Here is a 16,925-nt window from a genome sequence, read left to right as displayed (position 1 = left end):
TTCATTGCTTACTGATTATTCTGGGTAGCTTTTTATGTCTTTCTCGGTGTGAGATAACAGGCTAAAATCATAATAATGAGAGCAATAATGGCCATTATATAGGATTTTGGAAAAATTACATACTGCCAGGATACCTCGCTTGAGACGGAGTGCTCTTGTGTGAGGAACTGCAGCCTCTCTGCTGGCCTTCCTGCACTTCCGGGGCACTCGCGAAGTCAGGTAAACAGTCTCTAGGTGAGGGGTGTGTACTGGGAAAGACAGATGAGGAGGGTGAACTATTATGTAGCACTTTCAGGGCTGGGCCTAGCAATCCAAGGGTGTAAGGAGCTGAGATGGCCCAGAGAACTGACCTCTCGGCACTCAGCACTCAGCAGGACACACCATCGGGCTGTGGACGTCACCCCATGGTGGAGAGAGTGTCCTCAGCACACTGAGCCTTGAGTTCTCATCCCCAGTAGTCACACAGAGTTCATCTCGTGGTGGAAGCAAAATGACTGATGACATGAGGTCAGGAGAGCTGATCCAATCAGACACCTGAGACCTGCTGCAGAGTTTTAATTTCTGATTGGAAGGATCTTGCCCATTAGAAATCCAGAGTCATTTGTAATTTTATTTTTTAAGACAGTCATTCTAGATGTTGATATATTTATCTGAATTGATTTAAATCTCTGTGTCCTTTAACTGGTATTGATATTACATAGTGTGGCAACAAGATTCATATTACCAAGAAGTTTATGAATGTGTAAGAAATGGTTGTGTGATTCTGAAGCCTGATGTTGGGGACTGTGAGCAGGTTGCTTCAGAAGTCTTTAAGTGGTGTGGATTTGAACATTCTGAATACTTATTGGCAAAACTCAGGAAATAGAATCTTTAAAAGTATATTTGGTGTGATTGATCTTTAGAGAAAAACAACAGTCTGGAAAAACTGCAAATCAAAACCACAGATAGATACATAGCCTATCAATTTAGACAAATGCAAGTCTGAATATTCTACTCACCCAGGACTAGGTCTATCATTTCTGCTGCATTTACTGAAATCGGATGAATATAAATTCAAATTTACATTTATTAGGGGCAGGTCAAAGTCTATGATCATGAACCCAGAAAACATCAGTTACCTTGAGAAACATACTTCTTTCAAAATAGTTCTGCATTGAAATAAAATGGGTGACACTCATTTTCTCAGATATCCGACTGAAGAAGTTACTCCATTTCATATGAGCAGAAAAACTTTCTATATGAGATGTGTTAGACAGTTGATGTTCAAAACTTGACACTGATTTAGAATATGAGGGAAATGTAAAATCCAAGTCTTCTACTTAATCCTTGATGAGGTGGAAAGAGAAATAAAATGAAAATGATGAGAGGACATAGCTTTCTATACTAATTTGGAATGTGAAATATGCTAACTGTTTTCCCACGTTTTCTGTGTTCAAAACACACCAGTCATCTCTATGATCTGAATAGTCATGTTCCTTCACCTCCCGAATTCATATGCAGTTATGCTGATCCCAAACAGAAGGTTGTTAAGAGGCAGGGCCTTTGGGAAGTGAATAGGTCATAAGAGAAGAGCCTTGCTGGGTGAGATTAGGATACTTGTGTAGAAGGCCCTGAAGAGCCAGCTCATCTCCTCCACCAGCTAAGAATCCTGGGAAAATAGTAGACACAGTATCTACCAGAATATTCATCTTGGTCTTCTGATTCTCCAGACATGGAAAAAATAAGTTCCCATTGCTTATAAGCTATTGAGTCCATACTGTCCTGCTATAGCAACCAAACTGATGAAAAGAGTCAGTAATACATAGTGGTAAATGTGATAGTGTGTGTGTGTGTGTGTGTGTGTGTGTGTGTGTGTGTGTGTGTGTGTGTGTGTGTGTGTGTGTAGTTATGTCTGGTCTGTGGCTGCTTTTTGGCAAAAGGCTAGAGCTCCACAAGGCTATTTGATGGTTTGTTGATGTAAGAGTAGTATGTACTTTCCTGCCAGGCCTTGCTTTGAACTCTCCGGCCTTAGATCTCTTGAGTAGCTAGGAGTATAGGCATGAGCCACTGATGCCTAAGTGAGTGTGATGTGTTAATAAACAAAAATATCAAATGCAATACTGGACCATTACATCATTAGGATAAGGGCTGTTTTCAGATAATTAGTCCTTTTTAGGATGACGTGAAGAAATTCCATGTCCTCTCAACTCCCATTGAAGTGGATTGTTTCTTCAATGGAGTACGATGTTTCTTTCAACTACTGTTAGGCATGATTCTGTATTTTAAATGTCTAAACAGTGAAACCTTTTGTTAACTAAGTTGCTTCTTTGCATTTATGAATTTACAAACTGGGTGAATTTGGTTTTTGTCCTCATAAGCACAGTGCTATTGGAGCATGGGTCTTTCAGCAGTGATGCACTGCAATGGTTTTTATTTTCAGTATTGATCTGTTCTTCTTCAAAACAATAATTTTAGGTTCTAGAGTTCTGTCCTATGTTGTGGTTTTGCAACATAAACTCTCTGGAGTTCATATTTCAATCTGTGATTCTAGTTGTTTTACAAGTTACTGTAGAAATCAATCAGAAACGTGATAAATTATTATTTCCAGTAATTTTATCAATCAATGAGAGGGCTAAATCACTTGGAGATGAGCAGAGACAGAAGCAAAAAAGTAGGTCAAAAGATATAGGTCAAAAAGTAAAGGAATAAACCAGGCAGCTCTGGCTCATGCCTGTAATCCTAGCTACTCAAGAGGCTCAGATCTGAGCTTTGTGGTTTGAAGCCAGCCCAGGCAAAACGTCCGTGAGACTCTCATTTCCAACAAACTATTCAGAAAAAGCTGGAAGTGGCACCGTGGCTTATGTGGTAGAGTGTGAGCCTTGAGCACAAAGAGGCTCAGGCCCAGGCCCTGAGTTTCAGTCTAGGACTGACCAAAAAAAAAAAAGATTAGGGAATAAAAGTTACTTCATAGCCAACAATATTACTATATGTGCATTTATACACCTATATATTTATGTAGTAATAGGTATTATATGTATATAGATATATGCATACATATTATATATTATATACTGTATGGTAAGTATGGGACCTGGAGAAGGAAGGAAGGAAGCAGAGAGGTAAAGGAAATGATGGAGGGTAAATGAATCATATCAAAATACAATTCATCTCTATGAAGATGTCATGAGGAAGCTCACCAAAGCTGTTGCTAATAAGAGATGAGGAGACAGGGAACAGGACAGATGGAGGGGCTCAACCTAAGGAAAGGAGGGCAGGCGTATGTGTGAAGCACATGGTAAAATCCTTCTGTGCAATTAATATGCACTGTAAATACACAATAGACAGGGAGACCCATTCCTTTGGGTGCGGCAGTCAGGCATGGGAGGGACATGCCAACAGTGAGGGCGCAGGCAAATAGTTTGTCCAAGTGCGTCATGTTCATGTGAGAACAGAACGCGGAAGTTGCCTTCAAAGGGAGGTCAGGGAGAATTCGGGGAAGCGTTACAAGGGGTGAGTTTGATCATGCCATGAGCCCACTGAAATACCCTTGCAGTGCCAAGTCTGCTAATGAAAATATTACTGCTTTAAAATAATCACGATATCCTAAAGAGCAATGGTGATTTGCATTACAAGGGCAGATGTGGCACGCGGTGCTTTAGGCAGTTGACCTAAAGCCATTTGGGTAGCTGTGTAAAGAAGGAAGGATAATGATTGTCGCATAGATTCTCCAGATCCAGCCCCTGCAGCTCAGAGACAGACAACGGGAGAGGAGAGGGTGAGAACTCAGCGGTCTTTATTGCCGGGACTTGAGCCACGTGAGTTTTCTCCCAAGCAAGTCTAATTTCTCTCATTTGCTTTTTTCTTTAAGTCCCAAAGGCTGACAGAGACATGTGACAACGGATGATAAAATAACTCCTGTTATTCTTTTCACATGAAATATGGCATTGAGCATGATTGATTGCTTTCTGCTCCATCCGTAGTGTCTAGAGTGGTCCATGGTAACACTTAGGAAATTATATGAATGAATGATGTGTTCAATCAATTTATTCCACTCAGCTCTTCAATAAATTTAACATATAACCATTATTTCAAGTATATGTTTGTCTTTAGATTTTTCATCCCTATACAGTCAAAAAGCTCACTTATTAATGTGATAAACTCCAAACAAAATGGCATTTCCATATATTCAATAGAGACCACAATGGAAAATTAACCCTTTACCTTTGGGAAATTCAGCATCAACATTTTCCTCCACTCTACTTCAAAATCTGCAGAGGGTTTGGAATGAGAACTAAAAGGTAGCTGTGGAACATGGGAGGTGGGAAAAGGTGGAAGAGTGTTATTTGAGTAGCTGGCAAGAAGGTAGACAAGCAAAATTTTGAAGGAAAGTGATATGTCTTAGATTTCAACTCATATCCAATTGCAAGTAACAATATAAGTATTTCAAGACACACAAAGTCTCTGAACAGTGTTAACTGTGTGCCTTCTTACCGGTTCTCAAAGTAATCCCCAAATCCTAAGAGCTGAGAGTAAGCAGGGTTGTCCTCACTTCTCCCATTAATAAATTATTTGTAATAGCATTGAACACTTCTTTTCTGTCTCTTTGAACTCGCATGCATCATACTAGAAAAACATGTTAGAAAGAATATGTAAAATATTCTCTGTGGAAAAGCAAAGGACTTAGCCCATGTGAGAGATTTGGAAAGAAGAAAATGTAAACTGTTCACTGTCTAGTTTTATTACCAGTATCTAGAATTTAAAACTGCAGTGTTTTTTATATTAATAACTTTTTTATTGTGAAAATACCGTACACAGGGATTACAATTACATGAGCAAGGAAATGAGTACATTACTTTTCAAGCATTGTTACCTCCTCCTTTGTTTCCCCGTACTATCCCTTATGCCAGAAAAAACTAATCACAGAAATTTAAATTGGTTAAATCTAGAGAATGCATATTAGTGATAATAAGCAGCTGAGACTACATTCTGTGTATATTAAATTATAAATATTTGATTTATCATAACTGTAATGTCTTGACTTTCAATGGCATGAGTATTCACCTCTCACTTTATTTTTTTAAAGAAAACATTAGAAGGGAATTATAAGATAAGTAAACACTAGATTCAAAATTTCAGTTATCCAAGTCATATTTTACAGAGAAGAATGCTAAAAAGTTGTTACCCAGAAATATTCCGTGACACATAACAGGTTTGATGGTTTTCAGGTTCCTTGTTATTGAAGATGATCACTTGGGAAATCTCATTCAATGAGCACAAATTTGCAAATAAATACTTAAGAAAGCTTGGCTCATTGAGTGTCATTTGGGGCTCTGATTGCTAATAGGAAATAAGTACTTGGAGCAATCGCCTTCCTTCTCTCTTTCTTTATGTTTTCATTATTACCTTAACTTTAGTCCTTAGAGAATAACTTTAATAGAGACAGCATCTTAAGTGGTTGTGTGAGAGGTAGCTGATTCTTGTCCCATCTACACTGGGAGCTAAAATAGGTAGCCAGTGCCAGGCTCATGCTCAGGCAGGAAACAAAGCCCGTTCCGAAAAATAATCAATGCACAGAGGGCTTACCTAGCAATCAAGGGGACTGCGTTCAAACCCCAGCACAACACAAAAAAGAAAAGAAAAACAAAGAGAAACGAAGCAGAAACCAAAAACCTTGATTTGAATCTTACTGATAGGAGATTTAAATTTCTTAATCGTTTAAAAAATGCATGTTTCTACCTTAAGATATTTGAGTCGTTTTAGATGCTCAACGCTTCTCTTCCGCTAACTGAAGGCATCCATCCTTGTTTTGCCTCGTCCACAAAGCCTCTCAGACTCCAGAGCATTTCACATAGCTTATGGTGTCTCCAAGGATGGCGTTTGAAACCTGCCACACTGTATGTTCTAACTGTGTTACTTGGTCAGAGGAATTCTGTAGCATGCATGTTCTATTGCACTGTTTATTGATACACCTGTCTATTCATCCCACAGGACTGCAACAATTTTGATTTTTATATTCAAATAGTGTGCTTCATAGAGCCTACATTTTTGACAAGTAGGGCAAAACATTCATTGTCATTATCACCATCATCATCACCACCACCACCCTCATCATCATCATCAAACATCATCATCATCATCATCATTTGGTTACTAGTGTCTTTTATGTTGCTCTGTAGTACTGAATACTTGGGGCTTACATTCTATGCTTACATTTTTCTGTAGTTGCTCTGTTCTTCCTCTTCTCAGTCTAATATCTTGGCTTTTACAGAGACTTTTCCTTATGTACAGTACATCCATAGACCCTAGATGTCATTCTAACTTTGCCCTTTATGACAATCTCACAACTCCCAAAGGCAGAGAAGAATCGAGAAGACAAAAGCCCCTTCCTTCTCCCCCCCCTTGTGTACTTTGTGAGTTGGGAGATGGGGACATGCAGGTGGGGTGGAAAGCTGGGGTAAGACCACATCCATGAGAAACCGGAAAGACAGGGTTCGAGGTGAGGTCCACTTAAAGTTTTCCTTATAAGTCATTTTGAATTCTGGTCATAAGTAATTATCGGAAACTAAATTTCAAATCGCACTTAAGTTTATCTTTTGACCTTTATCAGATCTCTTGGGGAAGTTCTTTCCTCTTCCATAAATGTCTAAGAAGTTTCTGTAAAAGGTCAGGTGAGTTGAAAGCTCTTATATAATCGATCCATAGCCATTGACATTTGTTTTTGAATTTGGACAAATGTTCATGTTGGATGTTGGTTTCCAGACATATTTGAGCAATTGATCTCTTTGACTGACTTATACTTAAGGAAATATCCTACTTCTGAAAAGAAGGTAAATTACAGATGGAAAGACACCTTGAAATGCAGCTTTAATGTTGCTATGAAAACAAAATTGATTTTTCTCATGCATCTTAAATTTTTTAATCTCGCTGGTGAATTAAAACCTAGAAACACCCAAAAAGTTCATATATTTAAAATGTACAGAGGGAAGCATGGTTCATTTAGAACAAAATATGTCTTATTCTAAATAAAAGACTGGCAGTGATGGTAAGAGGGCCTTCCTATTTTCATTCACTGGTTCATGACCCCGGTCATTGCTTGCTGGCAGGGTGCATACATTGGAGCCCAGAGCTGTATGGAATGTCCCCTGACAGCATTTCTTCATGGGGCCTACTGGCTTTCGGCAATTACAAATGCTACATATGGTTCGTTTGTGTTTTGGGTATTTAGCTAGAGAGACTGCAGGCTGACACCACCTTGGAATGGGACAAGAGAGAAATACTTGAATCAGAAAAACAAAGACTGGAGAGAGAAAACAGAAAGTTGAAGATCCAGGTGGAAGAAATGAAAGAGCTCCTCGAAAGGAAAAACAGACTGAGCACAGACACCCAAGGCCCTGCTACGAAGATATCACAAATGGACCTGCAAGGACAGCCCAAGGTAAGGTGCTCCCCACACCCCTAGTCCCGGACATGAGATGCTGCTGGCTGCTTCGCCTGCCTGCCTCCACCTCTGGGCATTTCCCTTTGGGGTATTCTTTGTCTCATTCTGTTCAGTGTCAATGTTGTTCACGCATCTAGAACAGTGTGATAAATCCTTGGGGTGGAAATATTGGAACATGACACATATTTTCCCCATCTTTTTGTGTTAGGTTCGATGAATTGTACAAGGGTCCTTCATTCTGACATGTCCACATATCATGCAACATCCTTTGTCCAACTCACACCTCTGCCCTCCCTCATCTCCCCATTCCCAATCTCATCCCCAACAAATTTACCTGATAAGTCTTCTTTCAAGGAAGAAAAACTAAATTGAACTAAATTGGAGGAAAGAAGTGTGTGTGTGTGTGTGTGTGTGTGTGTGTGTGTGTGTTTGTGTGTGTGTGTGTGTGTGTGTGTGTGTGTGTGTGTGTGTGTGTGTGTAGTGTTTCCCATTGTGGTTTTTTTTTTAGTATTTCCTAAGGTATTGATTTTCATTTCAGTACATATGTTTCTCCAGTAATTTGGAAAAAAATACAATAAGGACTTGTGTTTTCTGCATAAACAAATTGACCAGAGGTGGGCCAGTCATTGGTTCCTTTAGTGTCAATCTCAAAACCGTTATTGCTTGTTTTCTTCTTGGGGGGTTGGTTGGTTGGACAAACTCTTGTGATTTTTTGTAAATTTTTGTCAATCTTGTGATTTCTGTAAATCTTATGATTACTTTCCTGTAGTTGCAAGTCAGAATCTTTGGTACCTCATAAAATATCAAGATTCAAAAGTCCTGATAATTTGAATGCCTATATTAGCATACCATGTCAATCAGAGTTGTATCAAAGTGTAAGGGATACTTATGTCATCTAAATAATAATAGACAGCAATGATTCCATTGTCACACAAAACCAATACATTTCTTCTTTAAATTACCAGTACACCAAGACAGGATAGTTCATAGAGTTTTGCATTTTTTTTCAACAGTGTTATAAAAAATTTGCTTTTAATGACATTAAGTGATTCTCCATTTGAAATTACATTATTAATATAAAAACAAAAATATGATTTATAAGAGTAATCTTTTTCCCAGTAATGTCTTCCTGGTAGTTGGTTTTTTAAACAACATTTGTATATCAATGCATATTAGTATGTGTATTTGTATATCAGTCTTTATAATTAAAAAAATTAAATAACCAGCCAGGCCCCAAGTGGTTCACCCCTGAATCCAGACTACTAATTTAGGAGGCTAAGATACAATTTGAAGCCAGCCAGAGCAGAAAAAGTCCATGAGAAGGGCTAGCAGCATAACTCAAGTGGTAGAGCATCAGCAGTAAGCAAACAGAGGAAATATGAGGTCCTGAGATCCAACCCTAGTCCTTCTGGAATGAGTGATAAAAAACAAGAACCTTTTATTGTCTATATTTGAAAGTTATCAGCAGTACTGTTTTTGTTGTTGTTGTTCTTGCCTGGACTGACTTCAAACCATGATCCTCATTTCTCAGCTTCTTGTGTAACTGTGATTACAGGTGTGAGCTACTGTTGCACAGCTACCAGTGCTATTGTTAAAACATAAACTATTGTCATTGGTTTTCATTGCACAACATCAGAATGTTGATATTTTAATATGGTATGTAGAAAGAGTGTAACTATTCCATGATTTCAGCATATTCTGAGACTGGATGGGAGAATTTTGCTGGTAATATGGAAGATCTTGACAGAATAGAACCCTTATTTTAAATGATGGCAAAGATGTTTTAGAATTCACTTCATAAAAACAGCAAATCAAAATATATGATTTAAGAAGACAGTGAAGCTGTCTAAAACTCTGACTTCATAGCCATTAGTATATTCTGTTGATGAATTTATATATCTTCCACCATTTTTTAGAATCTATTTGTATTTATGAATGCACAGGAACACTCACATTGGTTTAATTAATATGTGTGAATGTTTTACAAACATTCAGTATATCCAGAAAATTATGTACTTCTTATTAAGAAATATTTGTAGCATTTTTATAAGATCTAGGTAACTGGATATATTTAAGTACCTTAAAATTACAGTGATATGAAAGATACTACTTCGGACTTGATTTTGAATATTCATTTCATGACTTATATATATCACTCGCATATTAACATATGTAACATAATTAATTTAACATACCTTAAAGGCAAACTTTAAAATAGCAAATCAAGACACTAAACATGAAATGAATATGCCAAGTATTTTATTTAATTCATACCTCATTGAAGAACATTACATAGAACATTACAGCCAGTTCAAAGGAGATAGAGATGTATGTATTAGAAGCTAAGACCAAGGAATGATGTAATATAAGTGCTTAGTAAATGCAGAGTTGGCTTTTTAGTCATTCACATAAACTGAATTGTACTACCTTCAGATGAAATTGTCCTGTGGTTATGGTAACAAGTCTCATTTTGCTACAGGTTAAATACAAATGATATACAAAATAGCTTAAAGATTCTGAAAGTCATAGGACTTTCAGACAATTCTACCCGAGTGAATATGTTAGATCCAAGCACCAAGAATCTTTCTTAAGCATCTCAAAGTTTTTCACAATCTCCTGTGACCGTGTAAGTTACTTCATGCACATTCATAATAACCCCTCACGTATGAGGTTAGAAATACGCCTACAGGGAATGCTACTCTGGACTAAAGATGAGCAAACATTCTCTGTAAATGTTAAGACTGTGAATATCCTAGGCCATATAAGTCTGTCTTGAGTTTTGAAAATGCTGATGCTATAAAAGTATTCTCCCTCCATGAGAGGCACAAAGGCCTGGAATTCAATTTGGAAAACGAATCACAATTTGTTGACCACATTCCAGTATAGCCATTCCAAAAGCTTCATTTCACAAGAACAATTGAGAAGGGAAAGCTGTGACATGGCCAGATGTCCACTGCCCCAGCACTTTTACCCCACACTTCCTTTCACACGCTGAAAGGAATGGATTTTAAAGAAAAAAGTGAAGAGATGGGTGGAAAGCAATAAGCCCACACTGATGAATCACTGTGTGAGTCACAGTATTGGAAGATGAAGGGTGAATGGCTTTTCTCTAAATGCCTCGAAGAGGAAGCTAAACTCTAGAAACTCAGTGTGAACAGATACAACCCACAGGGGAGGACACAGGGCGAAGGGGGTTTCAAGAAAGGTTAATTCTGGAGTTAAAGAAACTGTCATCTTCCCAAGGCTCAGGGAAAGATAAAAGAACCTCAGGTCTTGCAGTGACTCAGTCCCACATCCTTCAACGTTCTTACCCTCCTGATCATTTCTCTGTTCACATCACTGAGATTTAAGGACACAGAATAAGAAGTGAGACAATTGCAGGAACAAAATGAGAAGTGAGTCTGCTCTAAGGGAGAAACATTGCAACCGAAGAGGGAACAAACACCTAATATTGACTAAATACTAAGCTTTATAATATAATACAGAAGAGTAGAATAGTAATTCCTGTTATCATTTTATATGAGATCTATGGAGCAGATGCAGATTTGCTTTATTCAATGTAGCACACATTTTCTGGCATTTATAATGCCTTAATTCTGTTATTGATATATAGTCTTTGTTCTTTCCATTGCAAATTTTTGTTTCAAATAAAAGTTAGTGGGAACAGTAGTCAGAGTTCTTTTTGGTAAAGTTCCATAAGCCAATCAACATGCATCTCATGATGCAAGTGCTTTAGAAGATTGTTTCTTAAATCATATTGGCCACCACATCCTTTCATTCGGGTCGCACAGTGGGTCACTTTCAGAAAGTTAATGTGACAGGGCTGTAATTGCTGTGTCTAAGGGAAATGATGAATTAATTTGAAAGTTGAAAGGCCATCAAAGTCAATTCTTAATCGATTTATGTTACTGACAGTGGTCTAGATTCAACAAATGCCATTATATTTATTGCATTTAGTACTGTTGGCTTCAATATGTTGGTTTTTGTTTAGAAAACTTTCAGTATTAAATCTTAGGCCCTGTGGCAGTATATGGCATACCATCATAAATGTGTCAAATATATAAATAAATTTATGCATTTTTATTTCCATTTTAATGCTTTAAATTTGGTATTTCTTGACTTTCATTTTTATATTTCACTTTTTCTCTGTCAACAAGGCAATGTTAGAGGTTTGTGGGATCTTAAGGGTTTATATTACCCTTTGCCATCTCCATGTATCAGACAAAATGGCATGCACACCATATCCAATTAAAACAAAGATAAAATTTAGATATTTCAAATAATTTGATAACATTAGAATTCCATGAAATTTAATGATATAATTATTATTTTAATGTGTTAAATTTTATTATTTAGTATATATCAGGACTAATACCTATTGATACCTATTAGAATCGGATTGACATAAGATTATCAACTGATTTATTTGAGTTGATTTAAAACAATAATGAAAGATGTAACGCATTATTTACTTTTTCCTGTGACTAAAAAACAAATCAGAGAGAAGAACCTTAAGAAGAAATGTGTATGGGGGGTGGTAGTGATAGAAATTTAAAGAAATCTAAAGTCCTATACTCCATCGATTCTTTTTCTTTATTTGGAAACATTTTATAAATTATATATAAAATCTCAGTATGAAATCATGTAAAATGACAGGAATGTCTGCCTTGCATTAAAAGCCAAAGAAAACAAAGAAAATACACCCCTCCAAAAAACCAAAAACAACTCTACACACACTGAAGGTAAATTTTAATTATAAAACAAAAGTATGAACAAATCATTTTAAAATAATCTTGATTATTTGGCAGCTTACCACATCACTGCAAGACAAAATTGACCTTAAGAAAAGTTTTATTTTACGAAAAATACAAGTTAGGCAGTATGCTCACATGGGAATTAAAATATGTTTACAAAAGAACCTGGTGATAAAGCCAGTTTCTCTCCTGAAATAAGTGTAGAAAACAACATAAAATCCTGAAGCTCAATAGGTAGGACTTACTCTTCAATGCATTTCTTGATCTGTGGTTGACTTAATGATAGACAGGAAGGAAAGACAAAGAGACAGAGACAGAACAGAAAGAGAAAGAGACAGAGAAAAAGAGAAAGAGATCCAGGGCAAGCAAGTTACTCCTTGGATTTAGACAGTTACTCAGCATCTGTGGACCTGCTCCACTCCTGCCCAACCTCCCAAAGTTTCCAGAACCTCCTAAAATAAAGCCACCAGCTGTATTACATACAGGAATCTGTGGGGATATTGAACATTTGAGACATAACCTACAAATGACCCCCAAATGCTCACAGGATCTGATGACACAACATATATTTAGTTCATCTCTAAGAGCCTCCAAAGTGCCAATATTGCACCAGTATCTAAATCAATGTCTTCTGATATTCAAGGAAAGCTCTTGACAGTGAGTCCACATAAAAGTCAGAAAACAGCCTATGTTCTTCCAAGATTTAATGCCACAGAATAAACGTTCTCATTCCAAAAAAGAAGAACATGGGAATGGAAAGTAAGGATTGGATCAAATTAGACTGAAACCAAGCTGGGTAAACATTAAATACTGTAGTTCCATGGCTAGAAGCAGGGGAATCTGGATTCATAATATGACCTCAAATATAGGTCTTTCTTTGTCCATACCATTTCAGCCTACTCCCTTTCTCCTAGGCTGGAGGTGCCACCTTGGGTGACATTTAGGTTTCTCTTCAGAGCTTTCCTGCAGGGATTCTGTCTCACTCTGCCACATATTGCCTTGTCTCCCAGGCTTTCCTTTAAAATCTGTGTGGCTGGTACCTTGACTGGAAATTCTGGGATTCTCCATGAAAAATTCACATTAGATGGACAATGGCAGTGTCTACTGTCAGCTCCATACGTCATAGGATAAGTCATTTGGATCATTCCTGCAGTGTCTCTGAGTGCCTGGATAGCTGAGCAAGGTGAAAGGAAATTTGGAGAAACACTTTTCTAGGCTGCCTTTTGAAAGCAGATTTTTTCAGAAGCACTCATCTCAAAGAAAAGTCAAATCAGTTTAGTTTTCATTCCCCTGAGCTGGTAATAAGTGGGCCAATTACTGAAATGCCCTATCTTTCCTATTACTGTGATAAAAAGTTGTTGGTTTCTTTTTGATAGCATTAATTTCTAAAGAAGCCAGGCTTCGGTTGTGCAGGTTTGTATGGTCTTTTCTAATTGAATTGCAAGCTTTTCAATATTTTTGTTCTCTTTTTTTCCCTCCTGGTTCTCACAACCTGGATACAAGCAGCTATGAATATCAACTCCACAGCCTGAATTCAAATTCCCTCCATGAAATTAGTCTATCTCCTTTAAACTTAACCTCCTACAAAGTCTCAGGGCATGGACAAAATGTAGGCAAGTTCTTTGGTAGGAAGTAAATGACAAGCTGCTAATTCAATTCCCAATATTTTCCTTGTTCATTGTTGATCTTCAAGAGTTTGCCCTTCACTCTTCACATTCCTGTAGCCATTCTGGTCTTTTAAACTACTGCCAGAAATGACCATTAAACTCTGCTGATAGCATTCTAATGCTTCCTTAGCCTGTATCTCCAAAAATTTTTATTTTCTCCCACAAACCAATTGAAACGCCTCAAAACCACACAGTCCAGTTTAGTCACACCATTGACCTCAATTATTGGTATCAAATTTCTGTATTAGTTAATTTGATACAGCTGCTACCAAAATCCCAGACAGAGCAACTTAAACAAGAATGGATTTGGGGCTCATGATTCCAGAAATTTCTGTGCAGTCTTTGGCTCAGCCAATTCAGAACCATGATGAACATCAAGAGGATAGGAGTGTGTGGGAGAGGAGAACCATTCCTTAATGGTAGACAGGAAGCAGAAAGAGGGCAGCGAGGAGCTCGTGTTAATATAGAGAAGGAGCTGCTTCTTTCTTCCTAGAGTTCCTTCCAAAGTCTGGAGAGTCTCATGAGCTGGCAAGTATTCAACACAGAGCCTGAGGGTAATCATACACAAGAAAAGAGAAGTAAATAATTACTTCCCTTCATTATATTTTTTGACTGCAGACTTAGTTAATCAAACACTGTATGTGTAGGACTAGAGATCTTCCTTAAGAAGCCCTAAGGAGAAACCTGACTCCATCTAAAGATAGAGAATCGATGCAGAGTAACTATTTTCACTCAACATCTCTAGGTGTTGCTAATCTCTTGGTTATGCTTTCAATATATATTAATTTCATCTATTGTTTTTTATGTTTATTTTATTATGCAATGAAACTGGTAACTGTGGAACTTGCCATTTACATAATATGTAATAAATAAATGAAACAAAAAAGCTTCCATTCTGAGTCTATGTTTAATATTAGAGCCATTCTGGCAAAGTAATACTCTTTATAATAAATATATGTTAGATTCCTATGCCTTTAAAAGAATAGTATGAAATAAAAAGCTGAGATATCTTCCCGCTGCCAAGTTTTCCAATCCTCTTATGTTCTCCAAATTTAACTACTGAGTTAAAAGAAATAGCACTAATTTAGGTTCATGGGGATAGTGTAATATTTCCTTGAAATTTTGGTTTCTTTGCATGAAAATGGCTCCTGGCTTCTGATATTGCTAAATGTACTCTTTTCATTTGCTGGATTTATTTCTTTTTAATTCCCACAGTTAATTTTAATATGGTTGTTGACAGAATTAAGAGATTTTTCACTTCATATTTTTGTGCTCCTGGCCATCACTTTCTGTTTCCCTCTTGTTTCATTATGCTTAATTTAATGGTGTTTAAATCCATTTAGCACTTGGAAGGCTCTCTGTTTCTCTTTAAATTATGGATGGGAGAAGGAGAAAAAACATCCATATATCAGTAATGAGCAAAAACCATTTCTTTGCCTTTTAACTGACTTTGATTTAATTTTTCATTACATAGTTCCCTTTTTGGCAATTATGAGAATGGATCAACACTTATGCAGACCAAATAGGATGTCAAAAAAGTTGAAGAAAGAATAATTATAAATCACATTCATGTTTTACAGTCAGTTCATTTCCATCATTCAGGAATTATCATTGTGTGCATATGGAATGACAGAGAAAACAAAATGGTAGAGAAAACAAAATTGAACTCAGAGTCTGACCTTTCATTAGATGTTCTTATCTCCTGCAATAACATCACTCAATTTGAATTTGGCTCTATTTGTGTCAGAGAGGGTGCTTTATAAGGTAAATGTTTTGGATTACTTGGCATGTAATGTGGGATCCAGGGAATATGCATTTAAAAACATACACCTGGGTGAGTTTTGTGCATACCAAAATTTGGATTAAAAATAAGTTAATTTCAGGGTTCTTAAAATATACTCTAATGCTAATGATCTTTGTGATAAACATAAATGACCATGTTATTTCTATTTTGTCGTATAAAAGTGTTTGTGTGTGTGTGTGTGTGTGTGTGTGTGTGTGTGTGTGTGTGTGTGTGTGTGAGATGGAGAGAGAGAGAAAAAGAGAAAGGAGGCTGCCATTAGGAAGGGGCAGTGATTGAGATGAATAACTTTTGTTATTGGTAATTTCAAATAAAAATTTTCAAGGACATTTTATACAGCCTCTGCATACACATAACTAGATATCACAAACAAAGTAAATGGGCCATCTGCTACCCTTCGCTTGGAATTTTAGGTCTGGCACGGGAGCCACCAAGCTGGGGATGGCCTTATGGAATTGTCCTTGTTAGGGTCTGGAGGGAGCAGGGAGGAGTCAGAATTCGGCCACAGCATGGTGGGGCAGGTATTGGGCTCAGCAGCAAGTGAACAAATAATGAACGGACTGAGTCTGTATTACAAAACCAACTTAAGCCAGTTAAAATTAGTTATCATACCTTAGGCCAGATAGAATGAATTCAGTAACTCCCAAACAAATGGTATATTGGCATGTTTGAGGTGGATATACCTGGAGTGATTTTTTTTTGGCCAGTTTTGGAACTTGAACTCAGGGCCTGGGCACTGTCCCTGAGCTTCTGTTTTTTCAAGGCTAGCACTTTACCACTTTAGCCACAGCAGCACTTCTGGCTTTTTCTGTGTATGTGGTACTGAGGAATGGAACCCAGAGCTTCATGCATGCTAGACAAGCACTCCACCACTAAGCTACATTCCCAGCTCCCTGGTGTGATTTTTACCTGTATTAATGAGAATTTCATAAATGGTATATGACCTTTGCCTCTATATACAGCAGAGGGAAAATTAATTCTGGATTTACAATTTTCAAAGAATCCTTTACTCCACAAAATTATTTGAGGATTTTTTTGACATTACTGGGACTTGAACTCAGGGCTTTGAGCTCAGGCTTGCTTGGCTTTTTTTCCACTCAAGGCTGGTATTTCATGACTTGAGCCACACCTCCACTTCTAGCTTTTTTGCTGGCTAATTGGAGAAAAGAGTCTCACAGACTTCTCTGCCCAGGCTGGCTTCCAATGAATTTGTGCAGTTTGGATGTATCAGTTTCCTATTGCTTTAAGCAAAATGGATTAATAACAAGGGATAACACACCATTTAA

General features: G+C 37.3%; 1 protein-coding gene across 4 annotated transcripts in view; it reads left to right on the top strand.

Annotated features, from left to right (window-relative positions):
* The window catches only part of Ccdc102b (coiled-coil domain containing 102B), a 129,937-nt gene that overhangs the window by 67,634 nt on the left and 45,378 nt on the right, over window positions 1–16,925 (top strand). For 2 of the 4 annotated variants that reach the window (XM_070028979.1, XM_070028978.1), the window contains exon 5: window positions 7,205–7,419. The exons of 1 other annotated variant lie outside the window; for it this stretch is intronic. In XM_070028979.1, the coding sequence (XP_069885080.1) occupies window positions 7,205–7,419 (215 nt within the window). The remainder of the gene's footprint in view (window positions 1–7,204; window positions 7,420–16,925) is intronic. One more of the 4 variants, XM_070028980.1, reaches the window with a different exon arrangement.

This window comes from Dipodomys merriami, unplaced genomic scaffold, assembly GCF_024711535.1.
Source record: "Dipodomys merriami isolate MVZ:Mamm:240054 unplaced genomic scaffold, mDipMer1.0.p SCAF_2, whole genome shotgun sequence".
Taxonomy (NCBI): Eukaryota; Metazoa; Chordata; class Mammalia; order Rodentia; family Heteromyidae; genus Dipodomys; species Dipodomys merriami.
This window is presented reverse-complemented; position numbering and strand designations above follow the sequence as displayed.